General features: G+C 43.5%; 1 protein-coding gene across 1 annotated transcript; it reads left to right on the forward strand.

The window, feature by feature from the left end:
* The first annotated feature begins 1,447 nt into the window (after nucleotides 1-1,447).
* Nucleotides 1,448-26,017, forward strand: CYSLTR2 (cysteinyl leukotriene receptor 2). Its single transcript, XM_059386859.1, is given in 7 exon segments — nucleotides 1,448-1,608; nucleotides 10,629-10,688; nucleotides 16,824-17,139; nucleotides 19,284-19,438; nucleotides 23,635-24,072; nucleotides 24,108-24,292; nucleotides 24,295-26,017. Coding segments are annotated over 3 exon segments (1,035 nt in total). The 5' UTR covers nucleotides 1,448-1,608; nucleotides 10,629-10,688; nucleotides 16,824-17,139; nucleotides 19,284-19,438; nucleotide 23,635; the 3' UTR covers nucleotides 24,708-26,017.
* The last annotated feature ends 752 nt before the right edge of the window (nucleotides 26,018-26,769 follow it).

Here is a 26,769-nt window from a genome sequence, read left to right on the forward strand (position 1 = left end):
TTTTACTTATTCTTCTTGATGTTATTGTAATTAGAACTGTTTAAAATTTCCTTTCGAATTGTCCATTGTTAGTATATAGAGATGCAACTGATTTTTGTGTGTTAATTTTGTATCCTGCAACTGATGAATTTGTTTATTAGTTCCAACAGTTTTTTTTGTGTGTGGAATCTTTACGGTTTTCTACATAAAAGATTACATCATCTGTAAACAGACATAGTTTTCCTTCTTTCTTTCCAATTTGGATGTCTCTTAGTTCTTGCTTAATGTTACTGCAACATTCTGTCCAAGACATGATGAAGAAGATTTTAAAGGGGATTAAATCTTGTAATTTATTTCTCTTAGCATAAGAGAAATTCTCTTATGCATTTCTCTTTAGGATTTAGGACACATTTTGCAGGTAGAATAAATAGAGTTGGTTGGTTTGGATATTGGTTGTGGGAGAAAGAAAGGAGTTAAGAATGACTTCTAGGCTTGGGGCGCCTGGGTGGTTCAGTGGGTTAAGCCGCTGCCTTCGGCTCGGGTCATGATCTCAGGGTCCTGGGATCGAGTCCCACGTCGGGCTCTCTGCTCAGCGGGGAGCCTGCTTCCTTCTCTCTCTCTCTCTGCCTGCCTCTCAGTATACTTGTAATTTCTCTCTGTCAAATAAATAAATAAAATCTTAAAAAAAAAAAAAAAGAATGACTTCTAGGCTTGCAGATAGAATGACTGGCTGAATCACTGTGGTGCCATTTGATTAGATGGGGTAGATGGGGGAGTGTATGCTTGGGAGGGGCCATGTTAAATGTATCCATGGAAGCGGACAATATAAATAAAAGCAAGAGAAGATGGTAGGAAGAGGTGAGAAGACAGGCTTCTGGGGCAAACTCACCTTTAGAAAAGGAGTAGAAGAAAAACATAAGGAAGGTAAGAAGCAGCAGCCCAAGGGGTACAAAAAGAATGAGAAGAGTCAGAGAAACAAAACAGAGAAAGTTTCAAGAAAGTGACCGTAATTGCACAATGAGCTTGGGAAGGAAGATGAAGACTGAGCAAGGACCTTTTACGTGAGCAGTGAGGTTATGGGTGACCTCCAACAGAGCATTTGCAGCAGAATGGAGGAAGGCCTCTGCCCAGGAACAAGTAAGCTGGAAAAGCAAGCAGGGGTGGGAAGTGCTCTAAACAGCTCTGTAGAGCTGTATCTATAAGGTGGATAAGGCAGCTTTGCTGTTACTATTGTCATGGAAACAAAAAACATTTAGGAGATCTAATAGCTATTTAACAGCCCTGCCTCTAGCCCATCACATTCCCTTGATCTATTATGAAAGATGCTAATAAAAACAGGCATCAGAGAGACAGGGTTAATCCAGGCTTCTTCCTTTTAGATGTGTAGTCTCTAACTGGAAGAATTCCCCTTCTTAAGAAGGAAGCCAGACCAACCCCCACACCAAGTGCTATAAAGCCCTGAGAGACCAGCTGACCCAAGTTCCTTATTCTCGAGATGTTAGCAGAAATTTTTATAAAATAAATTTGCTGTTTTCAATTTTAAGTCAGCAAGCTGAATTACTTGGAGGAGGAAAGCAGGAGGAGTAGAGGAGACCAGAGAGAAGACAGCAGGAACACAGGAACCTTCGGGTGAGCATTTTTAATATTTGTTTTGTTAATTCATTACTGAGTATTAGAAGTTGCTGATAGCATGCTTTCTGAAAAGTACGTTAATTTTGTTCCATTGTAAATTTTTTTTTTTCCTACCATATACATAGCCGATTAAAAGATACTGGGAAAGTACAAAAAAGGAGAAGAAAGTAAAACCACCACTGAGCTAGTGTTTATTTACATCTGGGCGGTATTTCTTTCCATTCTTTTTTTGCATGTCTGCATATAATTTCAGGTTGATTTCCACAGTTGGGTCCATACAGCATGGATTACTTGATGCTCATTTTTTTTCCCCCTTAGAGCATGAACCGTTTCTGCATTGCTGTAAATTCTTCATAATCATAATTTTAAATTGCTGGGTACTGTTGCATTGAGACTTGCCACACCTCACTCAAGGATTCCCCTGATTTTGACCAGATAGCATCTTTCCTGTCTTTCATAGACTGGGTTATTTTATTTTAAAAAAATGTATTTTTTCCCATTCGGAGGATAGGAGGTTCTTTTTTTTTTTGGCCAGCGGGGAAAGGAAGTTAAATTTGAGAATGTGTCAGTGGCTTTACCAGGGGGTTAAATGAGAGGTAAGGCATGTGTGAGACTGTATGTGTTTATCTGTTTATCACCCCTTTGGACCCTGAATCTGGTTTAGCTACACATTCAGCCAGAATCACCTGATTCTGAGGAATTTAAAAAGTATCCCTAGAATAATTGAAACTTGGCTTTTGGCGATAAGCCAATCATCTGTAGTAGTTTTTGTTCTGGTTTTGTTTGTTTGTTTGTTTGTTTGTTTTTTAAAAATTTCCCAGGTCATTCGAATGGGTGGCTGGCATCATGAGACCTGTCATTTATACCTAGGTCATTTGAAATATTTTCCTGTCTCTGTCACATACCTGAGATCAATACATATTAAGGGAAGGAGAGGTACAATTTCAGGCATGCCACCCAACTCTCTCTTTGAATACTGTATTAATAATGCGAAGTAATTTGTGGGAAACCTAAAATGAACGAAACCTCTAGAAATATTCTTAAAGACTTTGTTTATTTATTTGAGAGAGAGAAAGTGAGAGAGAGAGAGAGCATACGTGCGCACAGGAGGCAGGGGGAGAGGCAGACTCTTGGCTGAACAGGGAGTGCAACACAGGGCTCTATCCCAGGACCCCAAGGCTCCATCCCTGGACCCCGGGGTCATGACCTGAGCTGAAGGGAGACAGATGCTTAATTGATTGAGCCACCCAGGCACCCCCAAACCTCTAGAAATTTCTATCATCCACCTTAACCACATAAACCCTTGTAATGAGAATCTACATATGAATTCCAATTTACTAATGCTTTAAAGAGATGGATTTGTTTCCAGTCCATTGGTTAAAAGTTAGAGAGGCTGGGGCTCCAGAATGCTCCAAATGAATCAAAATTATGCCCAGCATCTGTTAGTATTCCGACTTCCTACCGGCCTGGGGTCATAAGGGATACAACACAAAGTAAACAACACCTGTTCTGGAAGAAAATAACATCTTTTTGCAACGTGCTCATTGTGATATGTAAGGATCACCTTGGGAATTTTTAGTATCTCATACGTATTCCAGACTCAGGGACTCCCATTTTCCAAGTTTGTCTTACACACCAGACATCTGAGGCACACTAATCTTCCCAGGATTAAGCCTGGAAGATAAAAGCCAAACAAGGGCCCATACTGTTACCCAGGGGGCTCTCCTTAATACAAGTGGGATGCTGCAGGCAAGCATTCTGGGTTGCTCAGCTTTGTCATAGCGCCTTATCAAATGATCAGAACCTCCAGCCCTGTGTCTGTGGTTTTTCTCGGGGCACTGACCACTGCCTTCCTTGTCCCGGAGTTCCTTATGTGCAGGTCTTGGTCCCTCTGCTGACCAAGAATGCTTGAGGATGGAGTCCTTGCAGGCAACTTAGCACATGCGCTCCACTCAGAATAGATGGAAAGGGGGTGCCTGAGTGGCTCAGTGGGTTAAAGCCTCTGCATTCGGCTCAGATCATGATACCGGGGTCCTGGGATCGAGCCCCGCATCGGGCTCTCTGCTTAGCAGGGAGCCTGCTTCCTCTTCTCTCTCTCTCTTCCTGCCTCTTGGCCTACTTGTGATCTCTCTGTCAAATAAATAAATAAAATCTTAAAAAAAGAAAAGAAAGAAAGAATAGATGGAAAGGTATAAATAAACTAAGTCACCGATCAATGTGCAAGTTAGATAACAGCTTATGTTTATCTCTGTTGAACCTATTAACTTTTTTATATTAACTCCTCCGTGGAGAAGATGGTGCAATGTCTGGCCATATTTGAAGGAAAACTTCTCCCATTGGACTGATGACTTGGTGGTGGTGTGGGCTGATGCGTCTCACAAACAAGTAATGGAACCTGGAGTAGTGAGTTGGAACCAAAGAATCCCAAAGGTGGAAGCGTCCTTAGGAAGAGAGGGTCAGGAAAGGAAGCTTTTTGAATCGCTAGTGTTTTGAAGAGAGGTTTTGAGGAAAGGGGGGAGCCGATTTGAAGGAGAACAAGAAGGAAGAGAAGAGGAGAAGGGAGGGAGGACAGGCCAGGGACGGGACGGAGAGAAGAAGGAAGTGGAGGGAAAGCGGGAAGAGCGGAGCCTCTTTGCTCTAGAGGCTTCAAGGTTAAGCTGGAAGAATTTAAAAGGATCCAGTCCACATACCTTTATTGTGCGTTGTAGAAATAAGAATTTTTTTTTATCACTAAAGAAAAACTGAGTCCCACACAAGGGTCCTCGTATGAGGCAGTGGAGATAGCATTTTACCGTGTTTGCGACTCCAGGATAGGAGATGGGATTGTCTGCAGGGGACGTGGGGGCATTGCAGATTCTTTAAAGGAAGTCGGTTTCTTTTTATTTGTGTTTTACCATGACAATAATTTTGTTCTCTCATAAATTCTCTGAGAGAATTGAAGCCAGTTTTCCTTGTTAACGCATAGCAGACAAATCCCTACCAGGAACTCCTTTGGCACAGAGTGAGAAAAACAACCGTCAACCTTCAGATATATCAATAGTGTTCCTTTCTACAGTGTTCAGCACAGAGTACCACTTGGGTCCTTTCTGTCGACACCCCATTACCCTCAATGCCATTGATTCCGTATTCTTGTCCCTAGAACCTATATTTGACTTTTAGAAACAGTAAGTGTGTGAGGGAAAATATGCAAACATCATTTTTTTCTCCCTCGGAAGATAGTTATTGTGAGACATAAAATGGGGGAGGTGAATAATACCATCCATAGCTCACTCAGGGATGATTCACTGGAGCACATTTATGGGCCACAAGCTGTGCCAGAGCCTGAGGATACAGTAGTAGACAGGTGAGACCCCATGCCTGCCATCAGTGGTGAACAGCCTGGGGGGTGAGGATACACAGGAACTATGGTGGCTCTGAGGAGGAAGTGCTGGGACAGGAAGCCCATGGCCCTGCGAGGCCAGGTGGGGCTGGGGCAGCAGCCGGCCAAGACCTGGAGGGGTCAGAGAAGTCTTTTTCTGGAAGAAGTGATGTCTAGAAAGAAATCTGAGGTTGGGTCAGAGATGGTCAGAGGAGCTGGAGCTCAGAGTGAATAAGCAAGAGAGAGCCAGTGTGTTTAGGGCATTGAAATAAGTTCCGTGAAGCTAGAATGGGTTTTAGAGAGGCAAGTTGTGGTGAGAGAATATGCTGGTTGACAAGTCCACATTGTGATATTCTTGGAGTTGAACTTCATTCTGATGTGATAGTGGGTTTTAAGCAGAAGTCATATGGTCAGGTATGCATTTTGGAAAGGTCACTCTAGCCACCGTGTAGAGAATGGGCTGAGCATAGCTGGAGTGAAACAGGAGACTGTGTGTCCTTTGTGCAGGTGGAAGACGACAACCTGTACTGGGCCCACCATCATCTGGTCCCTGGGACAGAAGAGAGAGGTGCGGGTGGAGATGGGCGGGTAATGAGGCCAGGTCTGCCCCGGGGAAGGAGGAAAGCCCTTGGTTTGCTTTTGTTCCGTACTCTCTCCTCTTTAGGTTACAGATGCTCACAGGCCCATGCTACTGGCAGCTTCCTAGGGCACCATTCAGGAAAATTCCCCTGGCTTTCCATTTTTCCAGAGATGCTGAAACATTCTCTCCTTCTCCTTTTGTTTCTTACTCTCCTAGGCAGGTGTCCTAGAGCTGGCATTCCCAGAAGTTCTCAGGCTCTGCTTCCCACGGCAACAGACAGGGTGGCATCTAGCATGCTAACGCATGGACCGTGTGTGAGTGCCAGGCTCAGTGCGGCTGTGCTGGAGGCTTCTGCCTGTGTCGCCTCCTTTGTCTTCTGGAGAAGTCCCAGAAGTTGAGTACTTGCTAATGACCATGCAGTTAGCAAGGGGGTAGAGCTAGGATTTGGCTCCTGTTGTGATGTACAGATTTTCTATGATATCACGATGTCTCTGTATCATTTCAGGAAACAAGGGGTGCTTAACAAGTGACCTCTGTAAATAATTTCTTGGCTCTATAATTTGAATTTAATGGCAGAATATGAAGTGCCTTGGTAGGAGGGAAGAGAGAGAGACAGTTTTAATTTGATTAAACTTTGTCACTTTGATTGTGAACAAGGATAGTCCTGATGCTGGCAGTTCCTAGGAACTTATTGGACTGTGTTGCGTGATGGCTTCTGAGATGATACTTGCTGACCTTCCATCTTTATTCTGTCTTTGCAATGAGAAGACTGGAGGGGATCGGAGGCAGACGCAGAGTGGCCCTGCGGCCTTGCTGAGGTCAGAGACTGGGTTAGTCCCAGATATGGTCGGTCTTCCCGGATACACCGGTGAAGAACACTAGGGGACCAAAAAAAAAAAAAAAAATCATTGAGATGATTTTATAAAATTAAATCCATAATCAGTGTCATGGGTTCATATGTTTCATTAACAAACAAGAGCTGAAAAGTGATAAGAGCCAGAGAAAAGACAGCATTTAGTCAAAATAATGCCCAAAGAAAATGAAGTCATATCTTTAAGGAGCTCAGAGCAGTCTTTACTCTCTAAGATCCCTGCGTTCAGCTTGTCTTTGTTTGTTGTTGTGGCTGAGTGTTGCTGGTTAGGAAGAAATTGGGAGAAAAGCTAGATTTGGAGAACATTCGAGAATGAAACAAGGAGATTAAGAAGACAGAGGTGGGAAGTAGGATGTCAGAGACAATGCCGTGCATCTCACCCTTGGGGGCTGAAGAGAGATCCCTCACGTGCGTGGATGCCGACCTTCTGCTAAGGTTCAGCGCCTGCTTCTTCCCCTGGGGGTAAATGGTTCTTTGGAAGCATTTGTACCCTCAAAATACACAAGAAAGGATGAAATTGTGGAAAAAAAGCCCAATTTTAAGGGGGCATTTATCCCCAAATATGCCCCAAATCCATCAGCACCTTTTTGCACAGAAAAATTATCCAGAAAGAAGCTTCACAGGGAGAATGAACAAACAAGAGGAGAAAAGCAAACAAGCCAACAGTGGAGAAAAACTTGTTAGCAAAGGGTAGAAAGAAGGCAAATATTGCTAACCCATAAATCTGATGCTGATACCTGACCTCTGATGCTTTTGAAAAGCCACTTTTCATCCCTGCAGATCTTTGCCCTAACAGCGGCTCTGGCAGTAAACATGTTCTCAAGGTGCCTCTTCTTCCATCTGTACATGTGCATTTGTGGTGGTGGATGTCATTTTATGACGCATTCTGGGGTCTGAGCTAAGTTCTCCTTTTGGGGGAAGAAGTGGGTGCTGCGTGTCCAGTCCCATCCCCAAACTGGGCTCAACTGTCAATATTTCAAGAAGGCCCAACTTTAGGCAGAGCCCAGGCCAGGAAGGCTCTGGTGGCTTCCTTGAGCTCCCAGGAGTTGGGAAAAGTGCTAGAACGCGAGAAAGGCAGGTGTAAACTGAGGGGCTCATGGGGATCGGCAGCTGGGCAAAATCACCAGAAAGCTGAAAACCCAACTGCTGTGACTTTAAGAAAATGTTCTAATTAGCAAACTTAATGCAATAAGGGATCTGGTCTTTAGAGATAAAACAAGAAACCAAATTAACGAAATGCAGAATTTATTCTTGGGGTTTCTGAACTTTCTCGGGACATCCTGGAATTTAGTAAGCAGGTGGGTCAGGGAGATGGACTGATGGGCTGTCTCCTCCTTGCCTATCCTGGCGGTTGGCTGAAGGATCTGAGGAGAGATGGCGATGGGGCTGGAAAGTCTGGTTACAAAAGAAACCACTTGCATCAGACGATTACAGGGGAGAATGTGCTCAGCGCACTGGGGAGCCCACAGAGATCCTTTTTGGCCCTATTGCAATGAATGCTGGTGAAAGCCTTCCCACCCTCGCGGTAAGGGCTTGCTCAGGTCTTCCCCTAGATGGGAAATGGGCCAGATCCGGGGTTCAAGCTCAGGGGTTTCAAGCTACTCCAGAAGCCGGCAGCAATGCTATGAACAACCACACGTTGAATTTTGGGGCTGCCGAGCTCCAGGGCGAGCCAGGCACAGGTTGGTGGAATCTGGGAGGACAGGGCTCTGTGAGCTTTGTGGCTTCCAAACGTGGAGTCCTAACTAGAGGATGGAAACTAGACAGTGAAACTCTGCATTGGCCACGAAGCAGAAACTCCCTTCAGGGTGAGTTACCAAGTCCTAGGACTCCGGCTGAAAAATCCCTCTGGCCCCAGAGCTGTTAAAGAGACTTTCTGCAGTAGAGAGAAAACGAATTAGAGAATTTCCTCTTCAGGGAATTGCAGAGCCATAAATACTATTCAGCATTTACTGGTTTACAGCAGCAGATCAGGGCCAAAGTGTTGACTTCTGGGCTATGAGGCCTGGGGAAGTGAGTGGCTTTTGGAAGGCAAAGCGGCGTAGCCTGGTGCTTCGGGAAGTGGCTTGCGCTGTGGGGCACTCTGAGGCACTTCCGGAGAGACAGGGCCAAGCAAGGATGGGAGCAGCAGAATGCTCCAGCGTGCTGACTCCAAGGGAACGGGGCCCTGTGTGGGTCACTCCTCCTCCCCGTCCCCCATTTATTCTGGAGGCCTGGGGACCAGCTCAGCGCTTCATTCAAAAGATGTCGTAATCGCAGTTCTTTTTGTTCTCAGTTCTGTTTTGGTCTCTAAAACTTAATTTACTTGATCCCTTTGGGAAAAAATTGGAAAGTACAAGACTGTTCTGAGGAGGCAAGAAAGTGTACGAAGCTTTACGTGTCTGCCATGGCATTTGGGGCCAGTTTCAAGAAAGGGCTAGGCTAGCAGTCTCACATTCCCAGAATCAGCGCTCGATGATACTTTCCTGTTTGGGGGGATGTGTCCGTTCAGCATTCTGGGGCCTTTGGGGTTTCGAGGGTCAAACATGCAGAATCTTCTGATCCAGAGGATTGCATCCTCTCCGCCCAATTTCAGGGGCTCTCAGTCTGTGATCCTTCGAAGCAACAACGACTCCCTCCGGTGCTATCTCTCATCCCAGCCCTCGTCTGCCATTCATGTGTCATCGCCCATCATCCTTACAGCAGCCCTGTGAGGGAGCGACTAGTATCATCCCTGCCCCCGTTTTAATGGGGCAGTGGAGGCTCAAGGGCATGAAGTGACTTGCCCAAGATCACAACCCTTGTGAGTGAAAGCGCCGGCGCTCACACCTGGGATCTCTGCCCACACCCACCGCTCTCTGCTGTTTTCCCGCAGCACAGACACCATATTTATTTATTTTTTTTTTTTGGAATCAAATCATCTCTCAGCCTTGCTTTTATATTTCTACTAATGCCCTGAAAGCCTTGTCACCTTTTAAATCATTTCTCTAGACCCCAATTTTGAAGTTTAATCATAATAGTTAACATCGTGGAGGGCTCAGACAGTGTGAAATACCTCACACTCATTGTGCCGTTTACAGACAAGGAAAGAGAGGCGCAGAGAAGTTACATCACTTGTAAAGAATCCCCGAGCTGGTAAACGCCAGATCTGGCTCCATGACCTTAGCCCAACTCCCTCCTCTGAATATTTCTGTGAGATATAAAAAGAATGTCCTATTTGCCACTCCACAGTATGCAGTAGCTCTGGGGGCTCAAATCGAAGTTTTTAACTAAAGTTGTTGGAGAAAACGAAGAGCATTATTGTTAGGGGAGAGTAGTGAACAGCAGTGTGGTTATTAAAGCAGAAACCTCACACTGTGGAGAACTTAGGGGGAGAATAGAGACATCAGTGGGGAGGAGAAGGAGAGGTCTGATGGGGCCGAGAATTCACCTGGACCATCAAATCCCACGGGTCTGCAGTGTTTTGACTGGTTTAATCTCGCAGTGGTTTACAGGTCAGGAGAGGCTAATGGTTTCTAGGCATCAGCTAACAAAACTCAGGGTTACAGTGGTGACTTTGACATGAAGAGGAGGGATAGAATTCAAGGCATGTCATACAAAAATGATGGTGATAACTCTGTCAACTGATTGGATGTGAGATATTAAAGAAAGAGAAAAATGAAAGAAAACATCCCTCAAATGGTCACCAGCCATCTAGCTCCACTCCAGCTGCCATAACGAAATACCACAGACTGAGTGGTTTAAAGAACAGAAATTTATTTCTCACAGTTCTAGAGGCTGGAAGTCCAAGATCAAGATGCTGATAAGATGGGTTTTATTCTGAGACCTTTCCTCTTGGCTTGTAGGTGGCCACCATCTGGCTATGTCTTCTCACATGGCAGAATGTGTTTCTTCTCCTAGGACACTAGTCCTATTGGATAAAAACTCTACCGTATCACCTCATTTAACCTTAATCACCCCCATGAAATTCTTATCTCCAAATACAGTCCCATTGGAGTTTGGAGCTTCACGATGTAAATGTCAGGGGCTCATGTTCAGTCCCTAACACCAGCTGAGTGGGATTGATTTGAGAGGAAGGATAGACCCAAGTAAGATCTGAGGTAGAGGCAGAATCTCCAAATAAGACTATCCTCTAGACAACTAGGAATACTGGACCAAGGCTTAGGTTAGAATTCAGGAAAAACCACTTAAATTTTCTAGGTCTCAGAGCTCTTTTTCTTTATTTTTAGAACTGAGATAAAAATGCCAACTCAGCCTATCTCAAAAGGTAGCCAAGTGGAGCAAATGAGGTAATGGAGAAAAAAAAAGTCTTTGTAAATTATAAGATGAGGGCGCCTGGGTGGCTCAGTGGGTTAAAGCCTCTGCCTTCGGCTCAGGTCCCATGATCCCAGAGTCCTGGGATCGAGCCCTGCATCGGGCTCTCTGCTCAGCAGGGAGCCTGCTTCCTCCTCTCTCTCTGCCTGCCTCTCTACCTACTTAGGATCTCTGTCTGTCAAATAAATAAATAAAATATTTTTAAAAAATTATAAGTTGAAAATATGGTATTTTCATAGGTAAGTGACATCGGGGAGTCGGGGGCAGAGATGGGGTAAGGTCTCCATGGTGGGTGAGTTCTTGGGGGGTTATAGAGAGAGGTGAACTGAGGACCCTGGTGGGGGTACAGTGGGGTCCACAATTGGGTAAAGAAGAACTAACAGTGGATTCAGAAGGGCTGAACAATCACAAAATGGAAAACCACAAGGACTCGGGACCACAGAAGAAAGAGAAGAATAGAGGTTTCACTGATAAGACCTGAGGAGCAAATCCTAGAGTAGCTGAGAAGGAAGCAATACACTTCTCAATAGAGAACTTTCTCAATAGAGAAAGGGCAATAGAACCAACTGTTGAATAGAAACAGATGACCTTATCCTAGTCCCCTGTGATGCACAGGTGGCTCTCATGAGGTGGTGGGGATGGGGCAGGGCAGCTACTGCTGTAAGTTAAAAAGAGGACGATGAGGGGCGCCTGGGTGGCTCAGTGGGTTAAGCTGCTGCCTTCGGCTCAGGTCATGATCTCAGGGTCCTGGGATCGAGTCCCGCATCGGGCTCTCTGCTCAGCAGGGAGCCTGCTTCCTTCTCTCTCTCTCTCTCTCTCTCTCTCTCTCTCTCTGCCAGCCTCTCTACCTACCTGTGATCTCTCTCTGTCAAATGAATAAATAAAATCTTTAAAAAAAAAAAAAAGAGGACGATGAGAAGAAATGACAACAGTGAGCCCGGAGTTCAGGAATTTAAGAGTGAGAGGACAAGCAAAAACAAAAATTCCAGTAGGTCGCAGAATTAGGTAGAAGAGAACGCTGGCATTGGGTTGACCACTCGCTGTGTGGAGTAAGCATATTCTTTCCTTTACATCTCAGAACAACCCTACAGGCTTTCTTGTTTAGCCTCACTTTGAGGGTGAGGAAGCCGAAGGGCGGAGAGAAGAGTTACGCAGCTGGAAAAGCGGGAAGGTTGGGAGTCGCTTGGGCCCGCTAGCCTTCAGGTTCAGGTGGATGAAGCTGGAAGAGAGAAGGAGAAATGAAGAGAGGAGGAGACCCAAGTCACAGGAGGGAGTGTGGCTAAGGGTCACAGTCAAAGTGTCTCCAGAGAAGAGAATACTTGCAGCTTCCCTCCCAGACTCAGAATGTTCCTTCAGCAACATGCCCTTCACAGCTGCAGAACTGGAAAGGGTCCTCTCCCAGCTCAGCAGTCACTGCTGCCCCTGGCCTTGGGCTTTCACCCGACCCCTCTGGTCACTGATAAACTTCTTATTGCCGAGTCCCCTGAGACTTTTAATTCCCGCCGACCTCCTGCTCCTTCCACCAGTCTTTCTCCTGGTCTCCTTGACACTGCATTCTTGATTCATCTCTTTTGGTTTGGGTTTGGGGCCAACCTTTCTCAGCCAACTTTCCAGGCTCCTGTTCTCTGCCTGGCTCTTAATTGGTGATTCCCCCACCCCCACCCCTCACCCCAAGGTCTTATCTCTGGGCCTCTTTCCTTCTCTGTTCTCATGCCCCTGTGGGAGGTCATTCAGCTTTTCTGGCTTTAGTCACCATAAGTGCTGATGAACCACAAACTCAGCAAGCTCTCTTAACCCCTCCACCCCAGCTCTAGATGCAAGGGGACAGTTCATTTACATGTGTCACAAAAGCCTCATATTCAAAATGTCCCTAGTTGAACTGATCCTCTCCACCCCTCCCCTGCCCCAACCCGAAAACAGCATCTTTTTTTTTTTAATTTTTTCAATTTATAAAACAGCATCTTCTTATGTCCTTTTTATTAGTGGAAGGCACCCTTCTCCCAGCAAAGACCTGAGAAGATTCCCCTCCCCGCCCCCACTTTCCTTGACATTCCATAACTGGTCCATCCTCAACTCTGGCCACCTCTCATGTTTCTTCATGTCTCTCAGTCCCATCCAGATGTCCACCCCTCTGCCCCGGACAATCCCTTGCAGTCTCTCTGAACCTAGGCTTGCCTCCTTCCCAGCTGTCCTCCACCTGCTGCCAATATCACCCTTCTAAAAATACGCATCTGCTTTCTGCAATTCAGTGGCTCGTATGGCCCCCAGAATAAAACCCCAACTCCTTTGTGTGGATGTAGGTCACTCTCAAACTACCCTCTGCCCAACTCATCCTCCCTTTCATGCTTCCCCTAGGTTGTTATCATTTGCCGTTCCCCAGACTTGCCCTGCACTCACAGCAACCAGTCTTCACACAGCCTGGTCCTCTGTCTGGAACCCCTGGCCCCTCTCCTTAGCCAGCCTTTCCCCTTAGTACCTTAAAAACGCTCTTGTTCCCCAAGGCTGTTCCCTACAGCATTTCATTCTGATGGCCGTTTTCACCTGGCTTTGTCTACTACTTCTGGTTTATTCACCACTCTGGGGGGGTCCTTCAGCTCTAAGGTTGTATTTTCTTCCTTGTCAGGTACACAGGACCCAGTATTTGTGGTGGAGAGAGAGGCAGAAGAGCTTTGTGACAGAGAGCTGGGAGCAGGGTTTAAGCCCCATCCCACCACTAAGCGACAAGTGAACTTGGGCACACAAGCTATTCCATATCTTTGCACTTTAATTTTCCTCATCTATAAAATAATCAATTCAGACTATCTAGGGATATCTGGGGACTACCTGAGTTAACACACAGAAGGAGCTCTGCGGAGTGCGGACCACAGAGTAAACACAATACGGGCTGTCTGCTGCTTATTTTGAATGCTGCATATTTGTCACTGATGGAGGACGTGAGCTTTCCCAGAACCCTCAGGCAGGTCTGGCAAAGGCGGGTATCTTGAAGTGAGAGCAGTGAGGGTAGCTGACAAAATCAGACAACCAAGGGCCTGATGTTAACTTGAGGAAAGGATTTTCACTGTGGGAGTTAGAAGTTCCAGAGACAGTGGCCAAACAGAGGACCCAGAACGTCACCTAGTGGTAACCTGGGAGGCTGCTGGCAGGCAGGTCTATAGCTCTCCTGTCTTGGTGCTGATGGCTTAGAAAAATCTGATCATGAATTCTTCGTAAAGATGATGCCTGGGGCACTGACCTTTATTCTCCAGAAGATTCTCGATTCTTCACCAGTTTATCTCAATTTCACAGCCTCGGGTTGCATAATGCTTATCGCTCTCTGCTCCCTGGGGCACGTGTCTGTCGGTGTGTCTGAATGCCTGTCTTCAGGTTCTGAGACAAGTCCCAGGGCCAGATCTCAGCACTGAAGTTGAGTACACCTGTGGGCGCACAGTCCCTATTGCTAGGGTCTGGCTTTGGTTCCCTCACACCCCTCAACTTCCTGGTGGGAACACCTGTTACCATCTATTTTGATGACCTCTTGTCTGTGGTCACACCTGCTAGATTCCATGCCCTGCCTATGATGAGGGACTTTTTTCAGCATACGTAGCTGACAGTGTCTCTGAATGCTTGCCACACCCTAGTCAGGGAGGAGGGCAGGCTGCTCCCAAACCTTCCCCAGCTGCCATTATTTTTTTTTTCTTTTTAAGATTTTATTTATTTATTTGACAGACAGAGATCACAAGTAGGCAGAGAGGCAGGCAGAGAGGGGGAAGCAGTCTCCCCGCTGAGCAGAGAGCCCGGTGCAGGGTTCGATCCCAGAACCCCAGTATTATGACCCAAGCCAAAGGCAGAGGCTTTAACCCACTGAGCCACTCAGGCACACCCCACCACCCCCAGCCCCGCTGCCATTCTCATAGCAAGTCACAAGTCCTGTTGGTCCTGAGGCAGGAGCTGTGGTCTTCATGGTCAAAAAGTCTAAAGATTGCTCATTTTTAGGTCCATTTCTACTTTTTTCAGATTCTTCCCTGGTCTGTTAGATATGAGCTTTCCCTAAGATTCTATCAGAATCCTGGCTCCAAAGTTAGGGTCTTTAAGACTAGAATAGATTCTGTATGGTCATACGGATAAGACTCCATCCTTCCCCCACCCCACACACACACAAAAAAAAAGCCATTTGTAATGAAACCCCTGGGAATATGGGAATTCCTCTGGCTGGGCGTATACCAGTCTTATTTCTCATGCCTTGTCTCTTTGTCCCCGAGGCTCTGTTTGTTGATCCTGGTTTTAGTGCTCCGCCCTTCCAGACACAGAATTGTGACATTGAATCCAGCTCCAGGCTTGCTTCATGGACTTGGGTTGTGTTGCCTGTACCACTTCTAGCATTTTGGGATTTGGGGTTTGATCCTTCTGTCCTAGTCCTGCCAACCAATAGAAATTTTAATTCCCTGTAAGATGAGTTCAAACACTGTCTCCAACTTCCTCATTTTGCTGTATTCCCTTTCCTCAGTTAGGCTTACAGAATTCCAGCCTCTGTGTATTCTGTGTACAGAATTCCTTCTCTACCTTGAGCTGTCTCCTAAGCTCTAGAGCATGCTCTCCTCATCCCAGCTGATGGCCTCACCATTCTCCCTATAACCCAAGCAAGAAACCTCAGACTTGCTGTTGAGACAGATCAAAAACAGCCATGATTCATGTCATCACAATGAAGGCCCTATGGTCCTCTCCGAAATAAGAGGTGGCCCTCAGCTCTGCATATGAGAATTCTCATCTTGCCAGGCTACTCCTAGGCCTAAAGAAATCAATTTACACAAGTCCAGTTCACAGGGAAATAATTTTTAGCCCAGAATTCTTGTTATTCTGGTTTGAATGTTTATAATGGGAGGTTCTATGTTCCCTTTATTATAACCTTTCAGCTCACGATTCAAAGTCCACCCTTCCAGAGAGGCCTGATGGAGCAGATGGGTTGTTAGAAGGCTGCCTGATAGAAATGGACTGAAAGCATAAGAGTGGAGTTGTTTGAGAGATTTTCATCATAAACTTGTCAGAAAAATCCAAGAGTTGTCAGTATTTCTGTACAGTATGCCCTTCTAGCAAACATGAAGAGGAGTCTACTTTTTACACTTCATACGAACATGAGAACTGAGGTCATCACCCTCATGATCAGTGGAATGACAGATGTCGAAGCAAGATCATTCCTACATACATTCCTGAGGGTAGAAGAGCAAGGGGGCATTTATCCAGTACCAAGTACTGTGTGAAGCACTCTCTCTCTCTCTCTCTTACTCATTTAATGGTTACAACAACCCCATGAAATCAATGTTATATATCCTTGTTGTGGGTTGAATTATATCTCCCCAAAAAGACAGATCCAAGTCCTAATCCCAGGTACTTGTGAATGTGACCTTATTTGGAAATAGGATTTTTGTAGATGGATTTAATTAAGATGAGGTCCTACTGGAGTAAGATGGGTCCTAAGCCAAAAGACCTGGGTTCTTGTAAGAAGAGGAGACGACACAGGAACATAGAATATGTAGTAGGAAGATGATGTGAAGACATAGAAGAAAATACCATGGGAAAGTCAAGAGATTGGAGTGACACATCCACAAGCCAAGGAAAGCCAAAGATTGCTGGTAGCCACTAGAAGCTAGAAAAGGCAAGGAAGATGTCTTCCCTAGAGGCTTCTAAGGGAGTATGGCCCAACTGACACCTGGATTTCAGATGTCTAGCCTCCAGAACTGTGAGAGAATACAGTTGTTTAAGCCTCCAGGTTTGTGGTACTTTGTGAAGGCAGCCTTAGGAAATTAATACAATCTCCATTTTACAAATGAAGTAATGGATGCTCAGAAATGCTGGTTTGCCCAGAAGTAAGTGCTTAGGACTCTTTAACTCCAAACACTTGAACACTTGCTGGTTGGACTGGTCCATTGGGTGGGGGTTCTCTTTCTCTTCTATCAAAAATTCCTGTTCCAGAAAAATTATATACTAACATCAGCATTTCCCTGTAAGTAAGATTATGTAGAACATTAGTTCTGTGGAGTATTAAAATATGTTAATGTGCACAAGAGTTCTTAGGATCCAAAAAAGGGAAGGTTACTGTGTGTAAATCAAGCTTTCTTCTTTCTGTCTTTCTGCAGGACCCCCATAGAGCCTTTAACGTGCATTATGAATCTCCAAGAGAAGAATACTAGAGGTTACGATATTTCTCAAGCTGATTTAAACATGGAAAGCTTGTCTTTTACAGAGCATCCTATGGAATTCATATTCTGTGGAAGATACTTTGGGAAATGCTGAATTAAAGAAAAAAGCTTCTTTTTTTTTTTTTTTTTTTTTTTTTGTACATCATTTCCATGTCAACCATGTTTTCTGAGTTATACCTTCACATAAGTGTCTGAAGGAGAATTGAAAAACATCCTTGCTGAATTAAAATATATTAACAAACCATCTCTTTGGGTAGGTTAACTTAACTAATGTTTTACCATAACTCTTTTATTCTTTAGATCTTTATGTGGATTCTCAGAGTCAATGTCTTCTAGCCAAGGCCATTGGGAAAATACCGGTTGTTGAACAAAGTTAGGTCTATTGACTTGTGTCAAGGTGGAATGCACATGAAGGGAAACTGGGGCATTTCAGAAAGAGGATGTTAGGAATTATAATAGGATTTATGCTTGCATTGGATACTTTGGGGGTAATATTCAAGGAAGCAGGACTTTTCAGGAACAAGAATGGTTAGTTCGTATAGGGACCCATACTATCATACTCCGATAATGAAAACATGTCCCCTGATCCTCCTGTTCTTTTCTAGACATCCAGCAAGGTTCCCTATACCTACCTTAAGTCTTAGGCTGTTATGTAATATTTATACAGGTGCAGTAGTAGTAAGTGTTTAGTAGAAAATTCTCTTTGGCTAGTTAAGGAGAAAGTAAGGACTGTGTTATTATCTATGACAACTCTCCCTAACGAATTTACATTTAAACCTGGGCTTTGTCAAAGATAAACAAAGCCAGATGTTAGTTAAAGGAAGGACAGATTTTAATCAGTAATATACTCTTATAGTAGAGAAAAGAGCCCAACATTAACTGAACTCAACTTCATTTTTTACAGAGGTGAATGGATGTTTTTAAGGAAGAATGAAGGATTAGAGAGGGGGTAAACAGGTGTTCAGCAGAGTCAGGGAAGTGAAAAACTACCAAAAATGGGAAGGGGAGGTTGGCGTACGTGAACTGCATCTGGGTTTGCTAACTGACATTTCTGAAGCTTAGGATGCTACCCCCACTAAGGGAGGGAGACAGGAGGCCTATCTTCAGGTGTTGGCTGGAACAAACTAAGTTCTTTCAATTGCCTTGAGTTTTTTCAGGCTCTATAAGAAGGGGAGGTTATGGTCATCCTAGAGATGTAGCCCTAAACTGTTAAAAAAAAAAAAACTCTTAGTCCTTCGTTTTTTAAAAAGATTTTATTTATTTATTTGACAGAGAGATAGAGAACACAAGTAGGCAGAGAGGCAGGCAGAGGGAAAGGGAGAACAAGGCTCTCCACTGAGCAGGGAGCCCAATGCGAGGCTCAATCCCAGGACTCTGGGATCGTGACCTGAGCCAAAGGCAGCCACTTAACCGACTGAGCCACCCAGGCGCCCCTCTTAGTCCTTCATTAAGGAGGGCACGTGATGTAATGAGCACTGGGTATAAGACTGAAGAATCACAGGCCTGCACCTCTGAAATCAATAATATATTGTATGTTAATTTAATTTAAATAAAAAATATTTTTTAAAAAAGAAAGAGTGTGGCAAACATAGGTTGAGAAACCCTCATAAACTGTATGAACAGTTGTTGCATATTTATGTAGTTACGCTAGGCTGTCTACCCCTTTAGAAATGTTTTCTCCTCCATCCTACCACTAATTCTTATGTGTTTGGGCATGAGGCAAAGTTGTCTGGCTTAGAGTCATGTTATATCCTTACTGTTTACACAAGCAAATATTTTTTCGTATTGTAGTAGAAAATCTATCAAATGGGAAAACGATTGTGACATTTTGTTTATAGGAAAATTGTTTAAAGCATTTACAACCTACTGTTGTTTTTTGTAATTTAAAAAAAATGTTAACACAGAAAAAACAAAAACCAAAAAACTGTTAGTCCTTTATTCAAGTGGGAAGCCTAGCAAGAAGAGGACTCCGAGGAGCCTGGCTAGCATTTGAGAGCGAGTTTTTGTCAGGTTCCAGAGCAGAAGTTGTATACTCTAAATACATAATGCTCTCGCCAGGGTCAGGAACAAGTTATGAGTGATTCTTTCTGATTGCATTATTCCAGCTCTGGTGGTTGGTTGCTCATTATGTACACCGGGCAGTCTGTTATCTCTCCTGAGAGAGACTTCTCTCAATTAGCGTGTGCCTGACTCTCTCAGATGTCTCTCTGTAACTTTTTAGGGAAATGTAATTCCTAGAGGGGTGGTAATTTTAGACATCTGATGTCCTCTAACGATGATATTCAATACACAGGGTGAGTTAGTGTGTGGCAGGTGGGTATAAGCTCGATGTCTCCATAAGAAGTAGACAAGTGGTAACCGGGAATTTAAAGATTTATTTATTTATTCATTTGACAGAGAGATCACAAGTAGACAGAGAGGCAGGCAGAGAGAGAAAGAGAGAGAGAAGCAGGCTCCCCGCTGAGCAGAGAGCCCGACGCGGGACCCGATCCCAGGACCCCGAGATCATGAGCTGAGCCAAAAGCAGCGGCTTAACCCACTGAGCCACCCAGGTGCCTGGTAACCGGGAATTTAAGATTCATTTCTCACAATAGGAATGAGACTTTTTCTTTATTGAGTATCTGTGGTGGAGAGTCCTTGGAGGTGGACAGATGCCTTCAGTGGAATCAAACAGGTCCTGCAAAACAGGCTGGAAGGTTGTTGAAGAAAATAAAGTAATGATTTCTACCCAGGTTAGACTCAATCTTTGTTCCCACTCCCAAAGGGTTAGGTTTTGCTGATAGGGTTGTAAGGACTTTGGCAGAAGCATTTTGTTGATATGGAGTCAATATATAATTTTGATAAGACTGAAATTAGGGTTAATTATGTGAGGAGAAACTTAACTATCAGAAGGGATAGAGAGAAGAAAATTTACATCTTGAAGTATTTTTCATTTGTTTTTTGGTTGGTTTTATTTATTAAGTTTTGTCAGTAATCTGTTAAATTCAGAACAGTAGCTATGATCTAAGAAAAAAAAACAACCCAGAGGGGTGCCTGGGTGGCTTAGTTACGTGTCCCTAACTCTTGAGCTCAGGTCATGGTCTCAGGGTTGTGAGTTCAAGCCCCACATTGGGCTCCATGCTGGATGTGAAATCTACTTAAAAAAAAAAAAAAAAAAAGTAGGAGGAGGAGGAGGAGGGGGAAGGGTTTACAATTTAAGTAAACAAATTAAGCAATTACAAACAAATTAAGAGGAGTTTGTAATATGAGTTTGTAAACTCAGGTAATTTGTGGGTTCTAGGAGGGGCTGATCTCATTGCCTGCAATCAAGGCCAGTGGAAATACTTCAATCATGAGAAGGTTGAGGGTGTGAGAATGCCATTCGTTCTTGTTACTTTCCCTGGGTCTATGGATAAGGACAGTGACGTTACTAAGTAAAAGTTAAAGCTTTATGGTTCTTTGATGACTCTATTAGAAGAGACAAGTTGGGATTCCCAAATCAAGCAATTTTTTTTTTTTTTCTACAGAGCTCTGTAGCAAAGAAAAGCCTTGACACACTCTGAAAATGAACAATAACCAGAACACATTCATAGACTTTCTGGAGATGTCCAAAGGAGCCTTGGGACTGTGGATGTCCATGTTCTACCTTTACAGACTTGCTAGAATTGTGTTGATGGCAGATGGGGCATACATGGGAGCATCCTTAGCGATAGCCTTCAAGTTACCCTGCCAGTGTTGGTTTAATACCATCACCAGTTTATCTCTGCTGTTACAAGTAATATCATGAAGCAGCCTTGCTAAACTCTACTTTTATTATGGCTATATCTTTGGGTAATAAATAGCAAAGCATCTCAGGGTTCTTTGATCCATTGTTTACCTTTGATCCATTGTTTACTTTGATCCTTTTTTTTTTTTTTTTTGCATTTTCTAAAACTTTATTGCCGGCCCTTAAAGATGGCTGAATTTTAGAGCAGTAATTAAGAAAATAATTAAGAACCTATGGGGTATTATGCTAAGTAAAATAATTCAGACAGAGAAAAAACAAATACCATGTGATTTCACTTATATATGGAGTCTGAGAAACAAATGAACAAACAAAATAAAAGTCATAAAGAGAGACCGGATTGGGGGCTGCCAGAGGAGGGGGGTGGGAGTAGGAGACATGGGTGAAGGACATCCGGAGGTACAAACTTCTGATTATTAAAATAAGTCAGGGAGATGTACAGTGTGGTACCTATAGTCAATAATATTTCCTGCATATTTGAAAGTTGCTAAGAAAGTAGATCTTGGAAGTTCTCATCACAAGAGAAAAAAATCTGTTGATTATGTGTGGTGGTCATGGTAACTAGATTCATTTTGGTGATCCTTTCCCAAAGTCATATTGTACATTTAAAATTTAACATAATGTTATATGTCAGTTATGCTTTAATAATATTTAATAAAAATCTCTATTTCTTTTTTTTAATTTATTTTTTATTTTCAGCATAACAGTATTCATTAGTTTTGCACCACACCCAGTGCTCCATGCAATACGCGCCCTCCCCAATACCCACCACCTGGTACCCTGACCTCCCACTCCCTGCCCCTTCAAAACCCTCAGATTGTTTTTCAGAGTCCATAGTCTCTCATGGTTCACCTCCCCTTCCAATTTCCCCCAACTCCCTTCTCCTCTCTTTCTCCCCATGTCCTCCATGCTATTTGTTATGCTCCACAAATAAGTGAAACCATATGATAATTGACTCTCTCTGCTTGACTTATTTCACTCAGCATAATCTCTTCCAGTCCTGTCCATGTTGCTACAAAAGTTTGGTATTCGTCCTTTCTGATGGAGGCATAATACTCCATAGTGTATATGGACCACATCTTCCTTATCCAGTCGTCCGTTGAAGGGCATCTTGGTTCTTTCCACAGTTTGGCAACCGTGGCCATTGATGCTATAAACATTGGGGTACAGATGGCCCTTCTTTTCACTACATCTGTATCTTTGGGGTAAATACCCAGTAGTGCAATGGCAGGATCATAGGGAAGCTCTATTTTTAATTTCTTGAGGAATCTCCACACTGTTCTCCAAAGAGGCTGCACCAACTTGCTTTCCCACCAACAGTGGAAGAGGGTTCCCCTTTCTCCACATCCCCTCCAACACATGTTGTTTCCTGTCTTGCTAATTTTGGCCATTCTAACTGGTGTAAGGTGGTATCTCAATGTGGTTTTAATTTGAATCTCCCTGATGGCTAGTGATAATGAACATTTTTTCATGTTTCTGATAGCCATTTGTATGTCTTCATTGGAGAAGTGTCTGTCCATATCTTCTGCCCATTTTTTGATATGATTGTCTGTATTGTGTGTGTTGAGTTTGAGAAGTTCATTATAGATCCTGGATATCAGCCTTTTGTCTGTACTGTCATTTGCAAATATCTCCTCCCATTCCGTGGGTTGCCTCTTTGTTTCCTTCACTGCTTCCTTTGCTGTGCAGAAGCTTTTGATCTTGATGAAGTCCCAAAAGTTCATTTTCTCTTTTGTTTCCTTTGCCTTTGGGGACATATCTTGAAAGAAGTTGCTGTGGCTGATATTGAAGAGGTTACTGCCTATATTCTCCTCTAGGGTTCTGATGGATTCCTGTCTCACGTTGAGGTCTTTTATCCATTTCGAGTTTATCTTTGTGTATGGTGTAAGAGAATGGTCGAGTTTCATTCTTCTACATATAGCTGTCCAGTTTTCCCAGCACCATTTATTGAAGAGACTGTCTTTTTTTCCACTGTATGTTTTTTCCTGTTTTGTCAAAGATTATTTGCCCACAGAGTTGAGGGTCCATATCTGGGCTCTCTACTCTGTTCCACTGTTCTTTGTGTCTGTTTTTATGCCAATACCATGCTGTCTTGGTGATCACAGTTTTGTAGTAAAGCTTGAAATCATGTAACATGATGCCGCCAGTTTTATTTTTGTTTTTTAACATTTCCATAGCAATTTGGGGTCTCTTCTGATAATGGTTGCTCTAGGTGTTACATTATACATATGTCACTAACCACAGTCTATTGACATCATCATTTTACCAACTCAAGCAAAGTGTGGAAAACTTACCTCTTTTATATCCCTTTACCCTCCCCCAATTACAATAAATTATCTTTAAAAATTCCCCTACATCATATCAAATCCCATCAATGTTAGAGTTTTTGTTTCAATCATTAAACATAACTTAGACTCAAAAAGAGAAGAAAATCCTCTTGTACTTATTTATATATTTTTGATTTTCATGTCTTACCTTTTTTTTATGTTCTTAGGTTTTTTCTTTTATTGATTCCTTTCTGTCTAGAGGACTTCTTTTAGCCATTCACTTAGGGTAGGTCTGCTGGCAACAAATTCTCTTGATTTCCATCATCTAAGAATGTCTTGACTTCTCCTTCATATTTGAAGGGTATTTTTGCAGCATATAGAACCTCTGGGTTGGTAGAGTTTTCTTTTAGCACTTGAAAATTTGTGCCATTTCCTTTTGTTTTCCATACATTCTGATGAGCCAACTGCTCTTTGGTAGATTTAGCTGCAGTATTAGCATAGGCACTTGGCCAAAGGTCTCCCAAGTTTGAAGCTTTGGCTTTAACCAAATAAATTAATGTTTATTTTGCATTCTAGAAATTTATAATGGAGCATACAGTAAAGACTTTTCAGATATTTTTTGACTCAAGTAGCAAAGTATTTCTGTTTCATTAAAATCTGAAAAGCTATAAGTAGTGAACAAGAAGTAACTTTTTGTGTGTGTGTGTTTTTCATCTAGGATGAAGAGAAAACTCATGTTCTTGCCTCCATCCACCGCCATACCAGAAATGGAATCCAATGGCACCTTCACCAGTAACAACAGCAATGGGAACTGTACAATTGAAAACTTCAAAAAGGATTTTTACCCTACCGTGTACTTGATAATATTTATCTGGGGAACCTTGGGAAATGGCTTTTCCATATACGTTTTCCTGCAGTCTTATAAGAAGTCCACGTCTGTGAATATTTTCATGCTAAACCTGGCCATTTCAGATTTCTTATTCACAAGTACACTACCCTTCAGAGCTGACTATTACCTCAGAGGCTCCAATTGGATATTTGGGGACCTGGCCTGCAGGATTATGTCTTATTCTCTGTATGTCAACATGTACAGCAGCATTTATTTCCTGACTGTGCTGAGCATCGTGCGTTTCCTGGCAACCGTTCACCCCTTCAGGCACCTCGTTTCCTGGCAACCGTTCACCCCTTCAGGCACCTCCATGTCACCAGCACCAGGAGTGCCTGGACTCTGTGTGGGATCATATGGTTCCTTATCATGGCTTCCTCAGCAGTGCTTCTGAACAATGGCTCTGAGCGGAATGGCAGTGTCACATTATGCTTAGAGCTGAATATGCATAAAATTTTTAATTTGAGGACCTTGAATTACATTGCCTTGGTGATGGCTTCCTGCTGCCATTCTGCATGCTCAACATTTGTTACCTGCTGATCATCCGAGCTCTGTTAAAGGTGAAGGTCCCAGAACTGGGTGTGCGGGTTTCTCACAAGAAGGCTCTTATCACCATCATCATTGCCTTGATCATCTTCCTCCTGTGTTTCCTGCCCTATCATGTACTGAGAACCCTCCACCTGCTTGCATGGGAAGTGGGTGTATGCAGAGACAAGCTGCATAAATCTGTGGTCATCACACTGGCCTTGGCAGCAGCCAATACATGCCTCAATCCTTTGCTCTATTACTTTGCTGGGGAAATTTTTAAGGACAGGCTAAGGGCTACACTCAGAAAAGATCACCTACAGAAGACAAAGTGCAGCATTCCTGTCTGCATCTGGTTGAAAAAGGAAACACAAGTTTAAGGGTTTTGTAGATAAGGCCTGTTCTTGTATCCTTGTGCTCACATTCATTCACACGTAGTCTCAATTGACCATATTTTTACACCATTTCCAACAAAGGTCAATCAAGTCCTACTTCAAACATTTTATTAGGTGTGTTTTCAGTGGTTGAGTCTAGATGAGAAATGTAGCAGGCAAAGTCTCTACTAGTCTTGCAACCTAAAAGGTCAGACTGGGGAAAAAGTGCTTAGCATATTGTGTGCTTCTTTTTGTCAGATCCTGTACCAGATCTTGGTCCCACCAGGCATTCTAGATTAAGGTTAAGACAATCTCAACTTGTCCAGCTTCTCCAGCCCCTCTTACACCTTCAATCCTTTAAGATATAGCCAGTTAACAAAGCTAAAGGAGGTTCCAGAGCAGATAAGAAAAGCATCCTAGGAATTCACTGAAAAGACTTTGTGAAGAAGGTTGCCCTTTAACAGGTCCCAAACAAGAACAGTGAGAGAGAAAGGGAGAGGAGGTCTGGGGCAAGAAAGAGCTGGGTGAAAAGTAGGGAGAAGGAGATATTTCATTTTGGACTGAGATAGAGGCTCTAGCACACTGAAGGCAAGAAAGTTCTCTTTGCCTCTTTCTTGCCAGGAGGCTAGAAAGGATGGGAAGAGTAGGAGGAAGAACTAGGCCATTGCCTAGGGTTAGAGGGATTATGGGTGAAAATACAGAGAAGAGGGAGTCGGTTTTACTCTTGGGATTTGGGTTTGGACTGACTTCACTTCAGTTCTCAGTCTTGCACATTAATCCAATGGGGTGGGAGCCAGAACAGAGGAGGTTGCTCTAAGTGTTTGGGTGGGCACTGAGAGAGAGTGTGGGGTAGAGGATAAATCGCAAAGGTTGTTGTACCTCTGAAATTCTACTAATATGCTGGCAAAACATGAATAGGGTGGCTTTCCTTTTGAGAGAGTATAGAAAAGAAATGGATATTGGGAAGGGGTTCTTTTGTCCACTGAAACAAACCTAGTGAGACTACCAACTGCTACCTCCCAGACCACTGTACCATGAACAATTGAATGCCCTCTCCATGCTGGGCTGACTGTGCCAGACATTTCGCATTCAGCAACCCCATGTAACCCTCACACCAAAGCCTTGTGTTTCTACTTCACGAATGAAAAAACTGAAGCTCAGAGTAATTAAGAAGCTTGTTCAAGTTCACACAGCTTGTAAGTGTTTAAAAAATATCTGTGGAGAAGAGATAGCTGGGTGTTTACTCCACTGCTTTCCCTACAAAACTCCAGGAAGATTGGTTGAAGGTCTGAATAAAAGTTCCCTTTCCCCATCAAGCACCTACCCCTTCTCATTTTCACAAGATACTCTCTCTGGAGTTACTGACCTCAGGTAGAGTGTGGGAGGGAGGTGGTGGTCTCAAGCTAGGGAGAAAGGAAATGTCTTCATAGTAAACAGGAGTCCAGAATGCTGACAGACTCATATCCCATCAAAACAGGTGCCTATAGGATTCCACTGTGGGGAAACTGTCCAACCCAAGAAAAAGACTAACCGACCGTTGAGGATTTCCTAACAAAAAAGCCAGAACCTCCCTTATTACCTACCTGACAGGGAAGCCCACACTGCAAATAATCCCTCACATTCAGAGAGCACCTCGTCAGCCTGTTAGAGCCTCACTCGTAATTATGAATAGTCACTGACCACTGCACTTGGGGGCCAGCAAGGCCAGGCGGTGGGGGCGTGGGGCACAAAGGCCCAAACATGAAAAACACCTACAAATAAATGAGAGGGTAGATAGACATTTTTAGTACAGAAGGTCTCAACACTCTTTATCACCCTTGCACTTTTTATCAGAAACCCGCTGGAGGATGTGTTCCTCCAAAATAAATGATTAAGCCAAGATAGGGGAAAACATGGGATCTAGGAAACAAAGAATCCAACACAGGAGAAAGGTGAAGAAAATAAGATGTTGGTGATAGCAGAAAAGAAAATAGAAACTAATTGATTTGCACGCATTGGAGGGATTTATATTTTTCTTGAAGAACTTGGGATGAACTAGTGAAAATACATAGAAAAATAAACAAGGGAA

The sequence above is a fragment of the Mustela nigripes genome, unplaced genomic scaffold, assembly GCF_022355385.1.
Source record: "Mustela nigripes isolate SB6536 unplaced genomic scaffold, MUSNIG.SB6536 HiC_scaffold_83, whole genome shotgun sequence".
Taxonomy (NCBI): domain Eukaryota; kingdom Metazoa; phylum Chordata; class Mammalia; order Carnivora; family Mustelidae; genus Mustela; species Mustela nigripes.